This window comes from Eucyclogobius newberryi, unplaced genomic scaffold (assembly GCF_026437365.1).
Source record: "Eucyclogobius newberryi isolate DKJ021-1_F unplaced genomic scaffold, fEucNew1.0.hap1 SCAF_13, whole genome shotgun sequence".
Classification (NCBI taxonomy): Eukaryota; Metazoa; Chordata; class Actinopteri; order Gobiiformes; family Gobiidae; genus Eucyclogobius; species Eucyclogobius newberryi.
This window is the reverse complement of record NW_027315757.1, coordinates 23,644,748-23,665,334: the sequence shown is the minus strand read 5'-3', so window position 1 is coordinate 23,665,334 and position 20,587 is coordinate 23,644,748. Positions and strand designations below refer to the sequence as shown.

Below are 20,587 nucleotides of genomic sequence, written 5' to 3'. Positions count from 1 at the left end.
GAAATCAGGGAGTGTCTTTTTGGGACCACAAATGTGTTCAAATGGAGGCTTTTATTAATTACGTACAGTATTTATAGTTTTTATTGCACTTCCAAGTTAGTTAAAAAACAAATAGTGCAATGAACTATACACTCATTAACATAGAAAGGTACCATGCAGCATACAAACGAGCCTAATACAAAGCGACTTCCACAGTTTCTTCTTTACAAACACATGGTTGGAGCTGCCTGCAGCTGCAGTAGAAAAAGCAAGGGCCCTGTGTGCTCACAGGCATAAGGCCGACTGTGTCAAGGCCTTTCATGGTGACAAGATCAAGTATAACATTTCAGGCTACAAAGTATTAGAAAAGCATGATTTTTCTGGCTGACAGTATTGTAGAATTGCTATTAAATTTACAGTAGCACTTCATTTAACAGAACAGTAATAGCACAACCATAGAGTAGAAACAGTACGGTACAATATGTGGTAACTAAGCGTGTACTAATGGAAATTGGATGCATCTGTATTTCTACATTCTCTAATGGTGATCCGAACCCAGTATGAAGATGGTAAATGACAAAGTAGCATGACTAGTATTAGTAAGGAAGCTACAAAATGCATCCACCCTTTGTTATCTATGGCCATGCTATTAGTGTGCTGTAAAGTAAAGTGCAACCACATTTACTGTCGTAGAATTACAACATATTTAGGTAACCTGCTGTCGTAAAAGCTTATTAAAAATCTTTGGTCCGTTTCAAACCTGGGACTTTGGCTTTAGAAAAGAGGAACAGTGAACACAAAGAGAGCTACAAAGGATTTCTACAACTGAACAGAGCCAATTGCATTCACGGCTCAGACCAGTTCAACAAAACGGGGAAACACATTTACACGCAATTAAGACGTAGTGACAGTAAAAAACATGTATAAATAAAACAAAAGGGCAATCGTAGCCACGAGGGGAAAGCAAAGCAATATGTCGTTATCTTTTAAAGGCTCATTTATAATCTACAAATTATATACAGTTAAAAGTAACCAAAATTAAAAGCACCAGTTATTTTTCTAGCAGAGCTGCAGCTGACACAAAACAAGTCAAGTGTTAAACTATGACGAGCAGCACGACAGAGGACAAAATCAGAGCATTTTTTTGGTGTGATCGACAGCGTGTAGGAGCGGCTCCACAGTCCTTTGGTTTTCTGGTGAAACATTTCATCTACTCCATCCTCGGACAGGAAGTAGATCTCGTGATTAAAATTACACACACGCACAGCTGATTTTCCCGAGAGTCTCCATGGCCCGCCGAAGTGACTTCTGCTACAAAGTTCAACATCTGTTTCCAGTTCTGGGATCACATGGCTTATACTGCGTCAACAGTTCCAGGTAATGCAAGCCTCTGCCCGGGACCTTATGAAAACTCGTGCTCTCCAGTGAACGTTGAGAGGGGCGCCCGGCGAGAGAGGGAGAGAGATGGAGTGGGTGAGTGTGTATCCATGTGTTGGTGAAGTCTCGGAGCCTTCTAGGAAAAAAGGCTGGAGCAATATGGCACACCTACTTACAAGAGTGGAATAAAATGTAGAGTTTTCGAGGCAGTGGTTCTCAAACTGTGATATCACTGGTGGTAGGCAGAGATTATCTGGTGGTAAGAACTAGGAACCTTCGACCTGCATTCAAGTACTCATTTAGTTAGTTCTACTTTGTTTGGAGCTTTGGACCAATCAGTTCTTGCTCAGGCACAGTTTAGTCCTGGTTCAGTCCTAATTTAGTTCTGGTTTGTCCATATTTAGCCGTTATAGTCATGGTGTGGGTGATATTAACAAAAATGAATATTTCAATACTGTTTTGGAAAATGTTTTTTGTAAACGTCTTGTTTGAGGTTCGCGCACCAAATGTAAATGGACCATAAAATTAACCACAATAAGGCAGAAATATCCCTTCGCACCTTTGTTTGGAAGATTACAAAAGCTGTTTCTGTCCTTTTGAGGTAACTTTGAATAGATTTAAGAAGAGACAACTAATATATATCTAATTCTGTATATATCTCCAAAACAACACGATAAATGTTGCGTATACTGTATCTCAAACATCTAGTTGAGTCCTGGTTTAGCCTTGGTTTATTATGTCCAGAATTAGTCATGGTCAAACCCTCATTAAACTCAAAATCGTACTTGTAAAAAGTTGCAGAACAACTCACAAAGTCAATACCACAGTTCTTGGTGCCATTCGTTGTAAATGCTGCTACAGTACATCTCACATTGTCGACGGGATAAGGTGTGTGCGTGACAGGGTGGAGCTGGGGGGGTGCTATGCGTGTGACACCTCATCACCGAACACATTGGTTTCTGTGGCTCCCCCCCCCAAACAGAACCACTCGCTTCGACTCGCCCCCTCCCCCCCTTCAAGTCTCTATCGCTCCTTCAGCTCCGACGCTCGGGCCGAGGGTTTATTTTCACGGATGGGGAGTGAAAACAGCCCTCTCTTTGTTTTGGCTGCCGTGCTTCTCCCGGTGGAGGAGCGCTGGTGGAGAAGGTGGGGCCTGAGAGGACCACGTGTGTAGGTGGGACGAGGGACGAGGTTGAAGGAGAAATGGGGAGGGCGGCGCGGGGGGATGGGGGGGGAGGATATGGTATAGTAGAGGGTCTCAGACTGGATGTGAAGGCAGCTCCAGGAGGGCAGACGCTGGCATCGGGGTCAAGTGATGGTCCCGCGTGATGTCCGCCTCGTCCACTTTGCCTCGCTGTCGACGGGTGGCGCTGAAATACGCGTTCATCAGCTGCATGATCTCGGTCAGCTGGAACACAGAGAAAGAAAGAGAGAGAGAGAAGGAGAGAAAGGACAAGGGTCAGATGGGTGGCAGGCGGAGTGTCGAAGGGCGGAGGGGGGTGAAGTCATCCAGCTGTGAGAAAGAACTGAGCGCGATGTTCCTTTGGCAGGACCGTACACTCTCCATAAACATGCCAAACGTACAGATTAAATGTCAGAAAAGGTTCCTATAACTGCAATTGAAAACCTGTCTGTTCCATTCCTACATGTTTTTTTTTTTCATTTTTCAGTGTGAGTGAGACAATAAATGATCACCATATGTGCACAGTGATGTCAGGATTGTTCTGTTACTTGATACTCGTGATTATAATGAGAACCATGAAGCAGAACGAGTATTTTCTAATAGTTCTGCACTACATTTACGTTTGTTTTTATAGGAAGTGTTTTTGACGGTTTGTTTGTGGAATTTTAACTTTACTTTATCAGTCAGAAAGTTTAATTTAATCAATTTGGTCACACACTTGAGGAATTGGGATATATCAAACTTATTTAGTTTGGTTTGTGACTGTAATTGTGACATCCCTTGACACAAACGTACAATGTTTGTATAATAGCCTTTCCTTTTATGCTCTCTCAGATTTGAGAAGTTGCTTAAGGTTCCTTTTTTGTGGCGTCACTCATTAGCACTTCTAGTTTTTTGAGAAGTTTACTATTTTCATTCAACTGCTCATCTGTTACTTATTTGGTACCACAATGCATGTTCATGTCTCGCCTCATTCACTTATTCTGAACATAAAATCTAAGATCTAAGACAGCATCCTAAAGTATATTCCCGCCAAAAACATTTTTCCACAGATAATAAAACCTTGCATATTCGTGCCAGATGACGATGAGGACTAAAAATCTTAGAAGCACTAGACTCTCCCAGCCCTCCTCTGAAGCGCCTGAGCTTGCAATAAATAAATAAAAGCCACTTTTGTGCCCCAAGAGAGATCACAGAGGGATTTCTGTTCACTGTGGGAAGATGCAGTCAAATCTAAGCAGTGAAAGGCTAGATTTGTTCTCTGTGAAAAAAGAAAAAAAAATCTCTGTTTTGAAAAGTAGATCCATGCTTCTGAGAAATGTTTGGGCTAATATTTTAATTTAAACACCGCCATTAAAGGCACCCCCCGTAACCATTTAACGGCAGGAAGTACGAGTTCTGGTGGTTAGTGATGGTCAGCGGTCAAGGGCCAGGTTGTGTGTGCTCTCTTTTTAGGCCAAATTAATGAGTGTTTTTAAAGTGGGTCGGAGCTGGCGGGAGGAGGGCATCATGAGCCAACAGTGTTCCTTTAACTTCCTGTGCACAACATAGCACTGTGATAAGAGCTGTTTACATAGGATGAAGTTTCACTTTAGGGCAGAAAATACTCAAGAAGAAACCACTAATATACAGAGACGTTTCCTCCTGAGCACTATGTCTTTAAGTACCTTGGTTGTTTCAAACAGCAGGTCTCGGTCTCCCGCTGTGATCTTGAATGTATTGCTGTCGGATACACCATAGGAGCAGATCTGGCCGTAGGGAAAGGACTCCAGCGCCTCAGCCTCACCCTGACGGTACAAAGACACCGATGTAGCAGCTACACCCAGCCACAACTTTTGGGAAAAGTTCCCGGTCGAACTCTGGACGGAGAAGTAAAAAGTTTATTCACCCCAAGTGGACATTCCATACAATGCAATTATTATTGAGAAGAGGAATGACAGCCTGCAGTAAAAACAAAAAATATACCCAAGTTACTCACAATATAAAAGTCCACTTCATAGAGAGTGCATCCAAAGCCTGACCACTGGCGTGCTATAGTGAGGTAAGAGGCCATACTGTCCAAGCGGCTGTAGCCAGTCAAACCCTTCCAGCGCTCCAAGATGGATGCCATTACAACAGTGGCCTCCTCTTTGAGGCAATTTCGCAGACGCAAGTCCTGCTCCACCTTCTGCTTGTGCACCGCTGTCCAGAGAGTTCCTGAGAGGAGGCCCGAAGGGAAACCTGTCCCGGGGCAGCCCTGAGTGGGCACTGTGCAAGGAGGAAGTCCTGGTGGGGCAGTGAGAGACATGAGCACTCTGGCCTCAAGCATGGGCCCAGGGAACAGCTCATCTAAAGGGGGGCAGGGGGCGTGAGTGCTGAAGTCTCCCATGAGTGACTGGAGCCTCAGAGCAGCCAAAGTCTGCAGGTCCTCTTCACATGTGGGCAGCTGGCCGCGCACCACCATCTCATGGCACTGGAGCACATATTCCAACACCAGGGAGAAATATGAAAGACATATGTTAGTAGGTATCCCAACAGTGCCATCAATCCATTATGACCCGCCCTGCTTTATTTACATTTAATGTTAACATTTTATGTAGACCCAGAGGAACAATGTCCTAGAAGTCGGCCTGTTGGTGCTGGCTGCCTTTGGCCTGTGAACAGCACTGCCAGTTCTCACATACTTTTATTGTGATAGCAGCCAGTTATAATTTCTAAGTATAGACACAATCCAATGAAATACAAGCCAGCAGAACCATAAATTACATCCCTGCATCAGTACTGAAGCGGACCCAATCAAAAAAGAATCTAGGATGGTTGTGTTGGATTCATTACCTGCTCAAACAAGAAGAAATACTCAATGCTGTCCACAGATATGCCGTCTGCATCTAGTAGACAGTAGAGCTTGAAACACAGCTTCCATTGGGATTTGGATTCGGCCTCTTTCGCAGAAAAACTGTTTGAAAAGAGAATTAAAGATTAACAAACACCACTCTCAAATGGCTCTGTCATAAAGTGCAATATTCTTTGGTAACACTTTGTTCCATGTTTACCTCGTCACTTCTAAGGCTCTAAGGACACAGACACCTACGCCTTCCCAAACAACAGTGTTCTCTTTGATTCCCCTCAGGTCTCTTATCATCACGATTGTGCCTTGTGCAACTAAATGACATCAGCTTTACCTTGGATAACCACGCTTTCCCTGACAGCTCCTGAAAGACTACTGTTCCCAGCAAAGTGTTATGTTTAACCACAAGAGCGGACAAGGACACTGGTTATCGAGCACACATAGTTTAAGCACAGTGGCTCTCGAACGGAGGTGTGTGGCTGCTGCTGAACTGTACATGGCATAGTAGAACTTAAAAGTCTCAAGTAGTCTTGATTTTGAAGTGGTTTTATGCCTTAGTCCTTTTGGCAAAATATGTAATTGTTGGCCCTGTGACGAGTTGGCCACTGTCCAGGATGTACCCCGCCTAAGGCCCGAAGTCACTGGGATAGGCTCCAGTCACCCGCGACCCCGAAAGGGAACAAGCGGTAGAAAATGGATGGATGTAATTGTAATTTTTCTGACAGATTCATTTCACATTACACAAATTTCCCATGTACTTCAGAGCATGTTTTGAAAGGTATAAACTACAGGGTTAGTAGCACTTATATAAGACGACTCCATGGAGACTGGATATTTATTGCTTTCAGAGGACACTATATTTCCTGCATGCATTTAATGACATTTCCCCACATTTGCTGTCAATCTTTTGTTGTCTGTAGTTTTTTTTAGTCTGGATTTATACCCATTCGAGTTCAATTCTGGTGGAACTTCAAAAGCCAGCAAATACTTTCTGATGATGTTTTGTCCTGCAATTCTTGACGCACAAACTACAGTTAATAATATATAATCCAGCTGTAGCACATTCTTCAAACAAGCGACAAATAACTTGAATTCCTGGCACACTTGAACCCCCTTGATAATGCGCCTGTGTGTCTGCTGCGTTTACAGTTTCCTGGCCTTGTCGATGTGTTTTTTTGTTTTTTTTTTACAAGTTCAAGGTCAGCAGCGTTTGGGTTTGTCGTACCTGGTCAGGATGTCTGCGACGAGGGCACTCCCGGACACAGGCTGCTCCCACAGACTGTTTTGCTCGTACAGTGCAAATGTGTTTTTACTGTCCTGCAGATTGAGCTTCTCCTGCATCCTTCGCACCACCTGTGTACGAGAAGACGGGAAATGTGAAGACAAACGTACTGTATTACCGTAAGAAATGAGTAATATTTCAAATACGCAAAAAAAAAAAAAAAACAACGCACAGAATGTCATCAAGTAAAAACGTATTGCCCTAATTAATCTGAAAGTGGTACTAACAGACAAAGTTGTGTCCGACTGTGAAGAGTCAGCCTCTTTAGTGAGCTACTCATAGTTACTCAGAGTTACATTGCATAGTATGGTTGGTGAGTAATGCAGGCTATTACAATGGGGCTATTTTTTGCTAATGTCCTTTCCAGACAAACCTGAGCTGTGTGTAACTGTTGTAGCGTATTAGTCTTTCCACTTTATTGGTTTGAATGTATGTCAAAGTCAATGCAGTTGTTAATGTCAGGTCATCCATAGTTTCTGGGTGGGCTACATTTTGTTATTTAGGTAAAAGTACAGACATATGAGCAAAAATGTAAAGCATAAAGACATGTACTTTAGTTTAAGTACATGTAAAAAAACAACAACTTCCAGAGTAAAAGAAGTAAATGATTTTGCGCACATTTTTTATCGGTATAATTGACTGAAATGTGATCTTGATAAAGAATTCAATGTCAAATAAATTTATATATAAAAAAAAAAAAAAACACTTTTCAAAGCCCAGACGTGAACTCTCAACATTAAGGCAGGATGTCTTTTGTAACATACTAAAAATAACCCATCAAAACATACAGAAAGTACTTTTTACTTTTCAGTCAAAAATGTAGAGGAAAGTACAGGAGTATCCACAGTAAAATGTATGGCAGTAAAGTACAGATATAAGTACAGTACTTTTACTTTTGTACTTTGTTCCTTTCCACCACTGAGGGCAACACAATGTAAATATATTGATATATTACTCTATCTTTCGTTATTTATTTTTTGTATTTTACTTTGTACACAACTGCCATGACAAGAAACACCTGTATATTTCATCAGTATCAGTGACTCAATCTTTTCCCACCAACTACCAGCTAAGAAAATATTTGGCCCTCCAAGTATCTCCAGATCTAAACCAGGCCCCTGACAGAACTAAACCAGGCCTAAATTTGGCCTAGTAGTATAAGTAGTAGTAAGTAGTATAGTTACAAAACAAACACTAAAATTATACAGTGGATTCAAGTTGGATAAAACTATACAAATAAAATAATGTCAAATGTAATATTCTGCATTAAATAATACTACCCTCTCTATGGTTGTTTACTAACTCTAATACAGCAAAAAGTACAAATATTTATCTAATTTTGATACTAGTTTTAGTATTTTTTATTACATTCATTTTGACAATCTTAAGTATTTCTAAACAAGGACTAACCCAAACAAACACAAACACATTATCTACAAAATCAAACCCCTTACGAGGATCCTGTGTACCCATACCACAGTTTGAGAACCACAGGTCTCAGTAAAACGTCATGGGAACCGTCCACGAGAAGTTTAAACAAATAGAACAAACTCTGCCCCCTCACCTCATTAGCTGTGGTGTGTGAACTGACGTAGAACTGGCAGGAGCCGGGCCCCGGGTAATGCACCGTGCACAGCATCTCCTGCCTGTTCATCAACATCTGGATCTCCTCCCACGACGGCACGCACTCGCGGCACTTGGTCTTCTCCAGGGCCTCGCTGATGAAAGACGCGTAGTTGTCCATCTCCGACTCGGGACTTTGGCTTTGGACCCTGTGGAACGTGGCGTGAGAGAACGGGCGTGAGTGGTGTCTGTTTACACTACGCACTATGTCCATTTTCTGGTACCTAGCGATCTCATTTACTCCGTTACAGGAACTTGTATTGCTCAAAAATAATTATTACTTTGAGCAGTGTAGACTCTCCATAGATCTGACCGATATCAACATACTGTAGATAAGATATTTTGGAACAGGGCTGCAAAAATGTATCGGAATGATTGTGACAAAAACATTATTTAACAAATCTAAATGTAGTGAACTAGTCAACTATTAAAATAATCGTAAGGCGCAGTCATAGTTTGGAACATTCAAAACGATAACTTCTCAATGTAGACAAGCAGGTGGCGGACCCTCCACCCTCAACGTCACAGTGCTCCTTTCTGTTCATTTTTCCAGCTCACATTCACATCCCCAAAAGACAAACACATGCTTGTTTTGTTAATTTTCAAATTCTCATGCTTCAATTAGGACTTTTGCGTCATTTTTGACTTCAGCTGGGCTTTTTATTTTCTTTGGCGCGCAGCTTGAAAGTCAACGAGGCAAAGAATGACTAATGTTCTCACTTTGGCACTTAAAAACTTGAAAGGCCCATGATCCTTCATCCCTTCAAAGTAAAGGAAAATGGCTAAAAAACATGTTTGACATTGGGTAGTGTGCTAAACAGGAAAAGTTGTTTCCGTTGTCGTAAACCGTAGCGACCCGCCACTTCCTCCCAGCTGAGAATCCAGGGGCGCAAGGTGTGTGCATGTTTGCTAAAAAAAGGTACTTGAAAGGCTCGCAGACAGCTACATCAAGCATAGGCCGTGAAAGGTGTGAAATACAACCTTGTGTTTTTAGTCTTGAGGAAACACAGAAAAAAATAGGAAGGAAACTATTACCAAATGGCCGTCCTCCCAAAGAACACAGAGGTGGGACGGACGCAGAAAAGTCCTCTCATTCCCCCCAATGTCTCTCATAACTACAGAGCCACAGGGTGGGATTTGTCCTGCTGAAATATAATTAGGAATGTTCCACTGACTTGGACTGATCCAGCCAGTGCCCCTCGTTCCTCCACCTCCTCTGCTCTCTTCTCTGCTTCCTTCCTTCTGGCCTATTGGCTCTGACAGCAGACATTCCCTGGGGGTTTCTCTGGGCATTTCGGGAGGGAGAGAGAGAGGGCAAGAGAGAGAGAGAGGAAGTGAGGGAAAGGACAGTAAGCGGGAAAGAGAGAAACAGAGAGAAAGAGAGAAACAGAGAGAAAGGGGGGAGTAGAACAGAAAGTGGAACGAGTGAGAGAGAAACAGACAGAGAAACAGAGAGGTGAGAATGGAAGAGAGTGAGTGACAAAGAGAGGGGAAGGGGTGATAGGGCGAGAGTAAAGAGAACAAGGTAGAAAAGCAAGAGAGAAATAATGAGAATGGGGAAAGGGGTGAGGGAGAAAGAGGTGAAGAGAAAGCAAGGAGAGTGGCAGAAAAGAGAAGGTTGGTAAAAGACGGAGAGAAAGAAAGCGCTAGATTAAGGAGGGAAAATAATCAGAGAATGAGAGAGAAGAACAAACGAGAGAAAGAGCTGAATATAGAGAGAGCGAAAGAATGATGAGAGTGAGAAAAAGGAAAGGATGGGAGTAGGAAAGAGTGAAGTCGAGGTAAAGAGATGGAGAGAGGGCTGGGGAGTGAGAAGGAGGACTGCGAGAGGGAGAGAGAACGAGAGAGTGACGGATAAAGGAGGGGAAAGAATCAGAGAGAGAGAGAGAGAGAAAGAGAGAGAGGAGCTAAACTCTCTGGGAGCACTGCCCAGTCTCAGTCTGCCCAGCTGCACTGATCCAGAGTTAGGGGCTGCGTGAGAGCAACAGCAATATGTATCCAAACACACAAAGCGGCGCGTTTCGTGGCATTTCCACGGCGCGCTCGCATGCCACTGCTCGACCGGCCGATTCCCGGTGCCGACTGGGCGCGGCGGTGACGGACAGAATACCCGCGGCAAAAGATCAGCTGCGGCGCGAACATCTTTAGATTAGCGCGCTAGACGGGAGGCTAATTCAAACTCGCAAATCCAGGCCAGGAATATTTGATGTGTCTGAAGGGAACGTGCTAACAATGTGAAAGCAAATCGCACTGCTATATCTAAAACGGGCGAGTTTCGCTGGCGCCTGCGTTGGGTCCGCCGTCTAGACCCAGAGATGTCTCTGTAGCTGCACGCCGCTGCCGCTTTAGCCGCTGTGCACGGCGCCGTTCAGTTTTATTTAGACTTGCACGATTGCCAGCACCTGGAAAGGCCATTATGAGTTTGCGCTGTCATTATTATTTCAAACTTGTCACTCCTTTAACAGACAGGCAGTCGGGGCTCTTTCGCACATCAACACGGCGCACAACGATAGGTCGAAATAGCTGTCAATCACTTTTTGGAAAGCCACAAAACAGACGATCACAAGACTACTTTCTGTGCCAAAGTGTTCGCACAGAAATGGGCAAATGTTTAAAAACTAAAACAATTCCAATAGATCGGTTTAAATGAATGCTGAAAGGTTTGCGAGTTTGTAATGAATTTTTGGTTGAAAAATTCTTGTGGGTGTCAAACGTGAGTTGATGTTATGACTGATGTGTGATGCTAACGCGCCCCAATCTTCCTCCTTATATTGCACATACTGCCGAATTCGTGCGTACTTTTGCACCAGCTTACAACCATGAATTCATTTCTTCAATAAATCATAATCAGACAGCTGACATTACCTTTTGAGGTGGAATCGCAGGTACTTGAGCACGACGGGCCCGGGCAGAAAGGTGCAGCTCATGCAAGTGAGGAGCTGCCAGTAGCGGAGGTGGGCGGCGGTGTACGGGGCGGGGGTGTGGCTCGTCTGTTTGACCAGCTGGCAGTAGACCTCATCGCGGAGTGGCCGGAGATCCATGCAGGTCTGCAGGACGCCCTGGATGATGGGAATAGGCTCCCGCGCAGACTCCAGCTGCTGCAGGCAGTTGAACAGTTTGACAGCCTCCTCTCGCACGGAGCCGTAGCCTTTTCCACTGTGGTCTGTGTACAAGCAGATCGTGAAACATTTAATCAGGCCGCAATGATTACAGGTATCGGTGTTATCATTTTACACAGAAATCTGATACAACGGCGCATGAGGAATGTGTTGTTACTCACATCTGTGCTCGGGGCTGCCGTAGGGGAAGGGCAGCAGAGGAGCGTACAGGGGGCCCTGTGTGTACTTCAGAATGGGATTGTGCTGGAAGATGTGCTCCACAACCTCAGGGTTGAACTTATTTTCCTAAAACACAAGACACAGAAAACATATGACAATGACCTCAGCGGACAGATTGATATATACAATTGTCCTTATGCCTTCAATACGAGTCGAAGGTAGTTGTGCGAGTGATTTAGTGCGCGTGAATAAGCACTGAGGTGACAGAGGTCACGGTGGCCCAAGTCAAGACTGAGTTCTGGCATCTTTCACAGCCACAGAAAGGTCAAGCGATGACCCAGCAACTCGCATGATTGACACATTATAATTTACCCACTGGTGTCAAAGAGTTTACTGTGTGTCTGTGTCTGTCAGGACCTATGTGAAAAGATGCCCCCCAGTCGTACAGATGGTGTCCACACTATACGGCTCCAGCACCTGTTGCTCATTAGTAACATTGCCACTGCTTTGGCTCTGTCCAGCCTCAGCTAACCCCCAAACCTGCCGCCCTCAGTCGGCTAAAGGCCACGCTGCTGCCCCCCCCCCTCTCTCTTTTTACTGGGACAGAGTCGACACATTCTTCTGATCTGTTGGTGCAGACTGGCAACAGGCCCGTCTGTTTGAACTGTGGGAATGGGGATCCTCTGTGCCCCATGTGTCCAACGGCACAGATGATATTCAAAAAGAAAAAGGAGTTGAGACTGTGAGCGGTCTACTGTTTCCGCGCGTCTTCATCTGGTTCTCACAGGGCGGCAAGCGTGTGGGCTTCAGATCTTTTTCGACATATGCTGCGCTTAAGAGAATCAGTGGTAACATTAGAGGCAGTACATCGCTCCCTGCCGAGTCAGCCGGATATCGAACCTCAAATATGTTTTAAAGCTACCGACGATGATTGTGCGTAACTTTTTTGTAATACAGCGACATTGACATTTGAGCGAAGGATAAATTGTGAACGGAGAAAGACATGCATTCCCAAACATGTTTGTCTTAATAACAGGGTTAGCAGGTTTTATACACATTAAGATGGTTTTTGTTACTTATGATATAATGGTTCATGATTATTATAGCCCTTGTGACTGTATTATAACCATTCCAATAATAGCTTTTCAACTATTTTCTTTTCATGTAATTATATATATACTTCGATTGTAGTAGTATATATTAAGAATGTAAACACTGCTCTATATTATTTGAGACTTGTGGCTATGGGGCAAAACTAGAACTACAGTCTGCTTCCCCGTTTTATCTCTGGTTATGTCTTGAATCCGCGCTTTCAGATAAGGAGCCTGTGGCAGTCACACAATGGCTCCACTGTTCCCGTCCCTTTGATTTTGTTGCAGTGGCAGATCCAATCGCATACTTAGGGGGAAAAATACCTCACCTATTTGTGAAAGTGTGTCTGTGTCGAGAGGTGAAGGAAGCAGGAGCAGAAGGAGTGCTAAAGATCAACAGAGAGCGCACTTCAAGCACTAAATTCTACAGGGTTTAAGGGACCGCTCACCAACAACAGTGACACTTTTCAATTCAAACGTAGTAAACATAATGCAAAACTGAACCAATTTGCAAACTGAAAGTACACATAAAGTACTATAACTGGCTGTACATGCAAACGGCTTACTTTTATGTAAGCTTTCACATATATTTCAAGTGTATCTAGTCAAAGTCGTTGTACCAAATGACTAAATAGCTCTTATTTTTTGCTATTTAAATGATGTTGGTTAATTCTCATCTTCCAGTGTGTTCCTGGAGAATTAAACAATGTACAACAAGTAAATCGATCAACTGTAAGGAAAAGGCTAGTTTTTGACACGCATATATTTTTGGAAAAGAAGTCGCCTAAAGTCACAGGGCTCTAAGATCAAGTCGAGTCCCGGGTCTTCAAAATAAACTGATTCGATTTTGTTTTCAGCAGACAATGACGCCATCCCGTATTGCTCTGAACTAATAAGACAAAACCTTTATTAATACATTTTCATTTGATAAGGTATTTCTCACATAACTTCTACACAGCCTTACTCCATTACGAGGGTGAACAAAAACCTGTGGAGTGCCTTTTTCCCTTTTTCTTTTTCAAACAAAGTATATTTTTGTTACCCAAGACATAAACTTGGCCCACACATCTGAGCCGACAGGGCCAGACAGCAGCAGATTATCCACTTTCTTCCAGATTAGAGACTTTCTTTGGGAGATTACTGGGACAGGAGGCCGCGCAAAGGAGCGTTTATCTGTCCTTTACGGTTTCATGCCAAGCCCATCCTAATCTCGACTGCTAAAAACTATCAAGCTACCACCCCACCACCCCCTCTCTCCCTCTCTCCCTCCCTCCCTCTCTTCACCCCTGGGGCAGAGCGTTGCGAGTGGGTCATCCGTCTGTCTCAATGAGATTCCTGCACGCTCTGTTCTCCAGTAACTCGTCGTCTAAAAATACAACTGTCCCCTAAAAACAGCCTTGTACACGTGAGCGGCATCCCAACTGTTCCTAAATAGCCGTGCGCGTACACTACAACCCAAATGATTTAGGGCTGTTTTAAAGGGGCACACTGTAACTTTTCTGGTGGAGCGTCTGCCACTTCGTTGTCTCCACGGCCATCGCTTTATCGACTTGCATTTATTCTGTTACGTGTCCTTATATTACCACATGGCCTAGAGTAATCTGCTTGTATCCACGGAGATGGATACTGTATTTTCCGGACTATAAGTTGCACCTTTTTTCATAGTTTTGGCCGGGGTGCGATTTATACTTATATTTATACTTAGATACTTATACTCTGGAGCGACTTCTATGTGATATTATTTGTTATTTTCACACCTGCAACCGTATTTCATATTCCAGTGCCACTTATATATGTTTATTTTCTTCCTCTATTATGCATTTTTTGGCTGGTGCGACTTATAGTCCGGAAAATACGGTACATTTAAAGCCATACAGTGGAACATCTCCATCAGAAAAGATACATAAAGTACATCTGTGAATCCCAAAAATCATTGCGCTCACTTACAGCTGGGAAATACATGATGAAAAAAATTAAATAAATCTGTTTTACCGTTTTATGACGAATTATAACTCATTTTTGTTGTAATGGCAACAAATCAAAGGCAACCCTCGCGGATATCATACATGTGGTTATAAAAAAAATCCTTTGTTTTGAATTTATTATCACATTTCAACATTTATCAGAAGTCCTGCCAGGGCTGTAAGCCGAAGTGACTCATAGAAAATCCAGAGGAAACTTTGGACTCTGCTGCCCGGTGGTTTCCATAGTAACAGGGCACCGGGACAGTAATGTGTTTTACAATTGAGTTTTTAACGCAAGTCTAGATATGTGCCTTTTTTTAATCAATAACATTACTAACATTTCTTGAAAAGTTTCCAGATTTCAGGTAAGGCTTGTCTTGACGTTTTGAAGACTTTCTGACCACAGGGTCCAAATAATGTCTGCTATTCTCCAGCAGCGAGTTTTTGTACGAGCAAACCATCCTCCTGACAATAAAACATCTTCCAATTTAGATGCCGCGATGTCAATCATTTTAATGTTACGATTACTGTGAGAAAAAACATCTTCATCTTCACAATTCTTCACAATTATTGCTGAGACTGTGTGAAATCTCGTCCAACACATTACCACTTGTCAAGTTTGATAATATTCATATTCGGTAATATGAATTGACAAAATAAAGTAAACGTGACAATAATAGACAGATAAAAAAGTACTTTATATTTAGATGTAACTTTTGTAACTATAGCTATATAGCTATACTATAGCTCGAAACAAAACCACTTAATTTTGCTTAAAATAGTCACAATTATAATTTTTTTAGTTCTTCCGATTAAAATGTGACCTAAATAATCACAATTATCGATTAACCTGAGTGATCCTGACATCCCTATAACCAACATACCGGTTCATCAGTAAGAATAGACGTTTAGTGTGTGGAATACCTCAATATCTCGGATGAGGAGCTGGGTCGGAGTTTCCACTGGCGCTTTGGTGTCGATGATCTTCTGAATGGCACAGGCCCAGTGCACGGCCTCGTTGAAGTGTTTGGTGTAGAGTCTGTAGCTGTGTTTTCGTCCGTACACCGTTATGCTCCAGTATCCTGCGAAGAAACACACGGGTTTTGGCGTTGTGCATCACCATCGTTCATAAGTGCAGGACAAATCAGGTGTTTTCAGATTTTACAATGTGACGATGCCACACAGATTGTTTGAAAAGATTGTTTATCCATAGTGTATTTTCATTTGAAATATCTACTTTTATAATATCTACTTTTTCGGTTCCCATAGCAATATCAATATTTCTGCTGCTGATGCAATTATTCTTAAATGGACTATACATACATTATAATAAAAATCCACAGATTAAGATAAGATCCTAGTGATTCATGATGTTGCAGTACCACACACAATAATACAATAATAAAATAACATACCGTAATAATTGTACTCGTCTCAATTTAAAAATATTATTTTAAAAATATACAAACTTTAATGAGCTGTTGACCATGTTATAAAGGTGTCACCTCATCAATAGCTTTTTAAAGTTATATTTTGGGGTTCATTTTGGCTTTGATTCATGCATTTTTGAGTAATCCTGTATAGTCCTGCGTTCAATGTTTAATGCTCAGAAAATGTCTGTTTTCACCTACCCCCTATCCCCGCCCTGCTCTGGACTTGCAATTATTTTGAATCACAATAATTAAACAACAATAAAAACACATAAATGAAAACACATTTGTTACAGTGAAATGCCACTATGAAGAGGAAGGGCTTATCAGGAAGTCAATGCATCTGTTTCTATTACAAAGCCGTTTTGGATCAATGCTGTGCTTAACAATGAAGAAAATATACAATAACCATATATGTTTGTTACAGTTTAATTATAATTGTCTGAAAAAGCACAATATGTTCTCATTAATAAAATAGGCCAATAGAATGTCTGCAACCCAGCGATTAAGAGTAAAGGTCAGGGTCAAAGTTCAGAAGCGAAACCAGGGACCACGCCAAAACCAAACAGTTTGTTGACCTAGGACATAAGTCTTAACCTCGACATGTGTCTCATTTAAAGGAATGTGCAACAGTTGTAAAAACGGCACACTTCCTCTGTTTGTGGGGGAAGTATTACACCGAGCCTCATCTGTCCCCCTGCTCTTATCGGGGTTTCCTGCTACGTGACTTGGCACAATATGTGTCTTTGTGTAGGTGATTATTAAAACATTAAATGATATGTTAGCATATTAACAATGGCCTTTCCAGGGCCGCTGCTAGCCATTTGGGTAGCCGAAATGCTTAGTAGTGCCCCATATTAAAACCCATGGGATTATTATTTTTTTCTTCAATATATCGGCTATTTCATGTTATATATTGCTTAAATATCAAGTGAGGGGGGGTCTGGAGATCATATAATGTTCTATGTTGGTGTATTTTAGGTGTGATATTATCAGCAATTCATTATTATTATCATTATTATTATTATTATTAGGGCCCCACATAGTCCCTTAATTTCCTTGCTCCAACCCTGTTCCAGCACAGTCCCAAAGCCCTTCTCCTGCTCCTCTTCAGAACAGATCGAGGCGCTAGAAAACAAAATAACTACCAAACTATGCTTTCTGTTGCATCGATGAAAACATGATTTAGACATTCGTAAGAAGTTGAACCACTTTGGCTTTGCACAAGCCATCTGGATGCAGCATACTTCTTGTTTCATGTCCTCTTTTTCACTGTTTCTCTATATATAAGGCTGATTTTTATCATCTAAAGACAATTTTGCTCCTTTGCTCTGTAGAATAAGTATGTGGAGTCTAAACCGCTTCCAACTGTGCTAAGAGGTTTAAATAGCCTTTTGGCTATTTGAGGCATATTTACAGAAAGGTTTATTAATATGCACTCTCCCGGAAATAAATATAGAAAAAATAAAAAACTGAAACGCAGAGCCATTCAGTAGCAAACAAGCTACTTTGGACAAAGCACTGTTGAAAATGGACTGGAAAAGGTCCTGTGGATATCGAGTTAGCAAGAACTATGATGGTTTTGTACAATGGTTTGGTGAAGTTAGCAGGACATAATCATCCCCATTGATAGAGGAAGGGACTCTTAACAAGGGCACGACAACCAAAGAACAAGTCATGACTGGTTTTTTTCATCCTTATTCCTCTTTTTTGTCTAATTCCAGTGAAGGGAAGTGAATGCCCCGACTGATTACTCAAATGTGAGGTTTCTAAACCAACATGGGCTAAACACAGCTGGACTTTCCCAAACTTAGCCTGGTCATTTAAGAGGGAAAGCTGACCACAAGCGTGACATAGAGAAAAAAAAAGACCTGGCTAAGTTTCGGGCAATGACAAAACTGGCCTAATCATTTACCGCACGAGGGCAGATTATAGGGTCACACTCACCCGTCTCTTTATAGGTCTGTTTGTCGGGCCAGATGACGGAGCAGAGGTTGGTGATGACCAGGGTTCCCAGTCTACGCGCTCCCTTCTCCTGGCCCGTGTACTGGTCCAGAGAGTCCTGGCTCAGCACAAACCAGTAACGCCTCTGCTTGATCCAGTTCCCCCGCACCTCACGGAAAAGCCAACCTGCGACACATATGTAAAAGCTGTGAACACACATCTCACTGTATTGACATTATGGTACGATACTGATTTGTGGTAATGTGGGGTACTGTAGATCTGCAATGATGAATTGACTAATTGTGAATATTAAAATAATTATTGTCCTGACCTAGATTTGATTTGGTCCCGTTCTAGTCCTGGTTTAGCCCTCCTCTAATCCAGGCTTCAGGATTCTGGGCCGAGTCCTAGTTTAGTCTCAATTTAGATGTATTTATCAACAGTTTTCAAAGTTTCTTCACATAAACACAGCTTCTGAGCAAAGAATGATCTATATAATCTACAGTATATAAAACAACAACCTTTATTTGGCCCACAATGGGAAATTTAAAGGTCATCATATCTTAGAATCTTTGCATGTTTGTCACTCTCACCCTAAAAGCAGATACCCGGAAGTTATTTTTCTTTCCTTAACAAGTGCATGATTAGTTCTTATGGTAACAATTCAAACAACGTTGTAGGCTGATATTAAAGAGTGACCAGACTTCTACATCTGGCCACCTTATGAACACGGTCTAACTTAAGACATATGTAATTGTCCATGAACCCTGATGCAGCCTTTCTTGTTCAAATAAGTACTAGGGTATAAAAATACAGTGGGCTAAAAGCATAGGCCTAAACCCTTCGTGTAGACGACATAATTACCACTTATGAAGAGTGAGAAACGTAACACATACCGGTAAGTACACGTACCGTAGCATGAGAGCGGAAGATTAGATTTAGTCCTGGGCAAAGCTTTTCCAATCAACAAATTAATGTGCATTTTGGGACGGGAGACGATCTGCGCAAATCCCCAAACAACAAAAATGCCCTGCCCTCCTTCAGCTATGTGCACAAATGGTTCCTAATAAATATTTAATCTCCCAACTGGATAAATAAACTTTGGGCAGAGAGAACTTGCCAGATGTTGCCCCAGGAGACTTGGACAGCGGAGAGTTGGCGAAAAGGGTAAAGTTCACTCAAAGGACTAATGCAGCAGTGGGCAAAACAAATGTATATATTTTTTACTTTCCCGTTAATGATAATTAATTAGATAATTTGCAAATGATAATTAGATGTTTGCACACAAAAAAAAAAACATGCTTTTCATTTTTTCAGTTGAGGCTGAAATGTTGCTCAGAAAGTGAATGGAGCGTAAAACTGGTCATGCAGTTTAGAAATAATCCCTATTAAATATTTTTTTAAATATATATTGTAATGGTTATAAAATATAAAGAGCTAAAGTAAAAAAAAAGGCTGAAGGCCAATGTCTGATGGTCAATCCAGTGAATAGATCAAATTGGTACATTTAGACTGAATTACTAAACTACGATTGACAATATTGCAAATGTTGTTTTGAAGATGCGACATTTGAATATTGTGCAAATCATTTATTGTACAAAATGCCGTTTGAAACAAGAGTGTTTCAATGAGTATTTCATCACAATTCTGGGTAGACATTTGCAGTCTATTCACATATGTCTGATAAGTAAACTTCAACTAATACATTTAAAGACACATTATAGCACTTTTATGTTGGATTGACATAATATCGTGTGAATATCACTTTCAGAAAACTCCAGAAAAGTATCAAGATATACATTTTTGTTATTATTGCGAAGCCCTACTTTAAAGTAAACGTCAATAGGCCACTTTAACATGTTAAATATTGAGTTTATAATGGCAGATTATTTTCAAACGTGCAGTAAAAAAGTATTTATTATGGTAGTTGGACCAATTCAACAGGAGGCAAGAGGAAAAATGTGTCTGCCTGCCACATTTTCCCTTCAGAACACAGTTTGGACAAGCCTTTTGTAAACCATATTGCCCAACTGTAATAGAGAGGTTGCACTGGGCCACCTGGACGTGCGGCCCTGGCACACTCGTGTAACGTGGCATTGTGTGTGCGCCCATATGGTTTATAAATGGTTTAAAAGGAACAATTAGGCCTTGTACCTTGGGCTGTGAAAAACCGGGAGTGACGCCACGCCAGCATCACTACTTCCCTCTGCGGTTAACAAGCTGCGTGCCACCTGTCACTTCTGCTCATTTCGCCTGCACGCTTCGCCCTTTGCTCTCACTCTCCTGCGATTTAACTTTCATCTCCCCCTCCTCGTTTTGCCTCCAAAGGGTTTTCCCAGGCAGCACAAAGCCCCCGCTGCCAGTCAAGAATTTAAAAAAAAAAACAGCCAGAGAAAAGGGGAGTTGAGGAGGGTATGTTTCCTGTTGAAGAGTGGCTCTGGAGGGTATAAGTAGCAGCTTTCCTCAAGACCAACCAGATACGGCCCACGGTAATAAACTGAGCAGAGACTTAAATGCATCGCCACATCACAGACAACAGGGGAATTAAGCAAACGCCACGTGAAAAGCAAAAAGAAAAACTGGGGTGTAGCAGTGCGCAAATGTTGTTA

The 20,587-nt window shown here is 42.0% G+C and overlaps 1 protein-coding gene across 1 annotated transcript in view; it reads right to left on the bottom strand.

Moving 5' to 3' along the window:
• Nucleotides 1-32: 32 nt before the first annotated feature.
• plekhh3 (pleckstrin homology, MyTH4 and FERM domain containing H3) overlaps nt 33-20,587 on the bottom strand; it is a 47,523-nt gene continuing 26,968 nt past the window's right edge. The window contains exons 4-13 of the mRNA XM_072442980.1: nt 17,982-18,164; nt 15,529-15,686; nt 11,552-11,675; nt 11,137-11,434; nt 8,213-8,420; nt 6,592-6,719; nt 5,354-5,474; nt 4,518-4,991; nt 4,207-4,398; nt 33-2,764 (exon numbers count right to left, since the gene is read on the bottom strand). Of these exons, the coding sequence (XP_072299081.1) occupies nt 2,615-2,764; nt 4,207-4,398; nt 4,518-4,991; nt 5,354-5,474; nt 6,592-6,719; nt 8,213-8,420; nt 11,137-11,434; nt 11,552-11,675; nt 15,529-15,686; nt 17,982-18,164 (2,036 nt within the window). The 3' untranslated portion in view covers nt 33-2,614. The remainder of the gene's footprint in view (nt 2,765-4,206; nt 4,399-4,517; nt 4,992-5,353; nt 5,475-6,591; nt 6,720-8,212; nt 8,421-11,136; nt 11,435-11,551; nt 11,676-15,528; nt 15,687-17,981; nt 18,165-20,587) is intronic.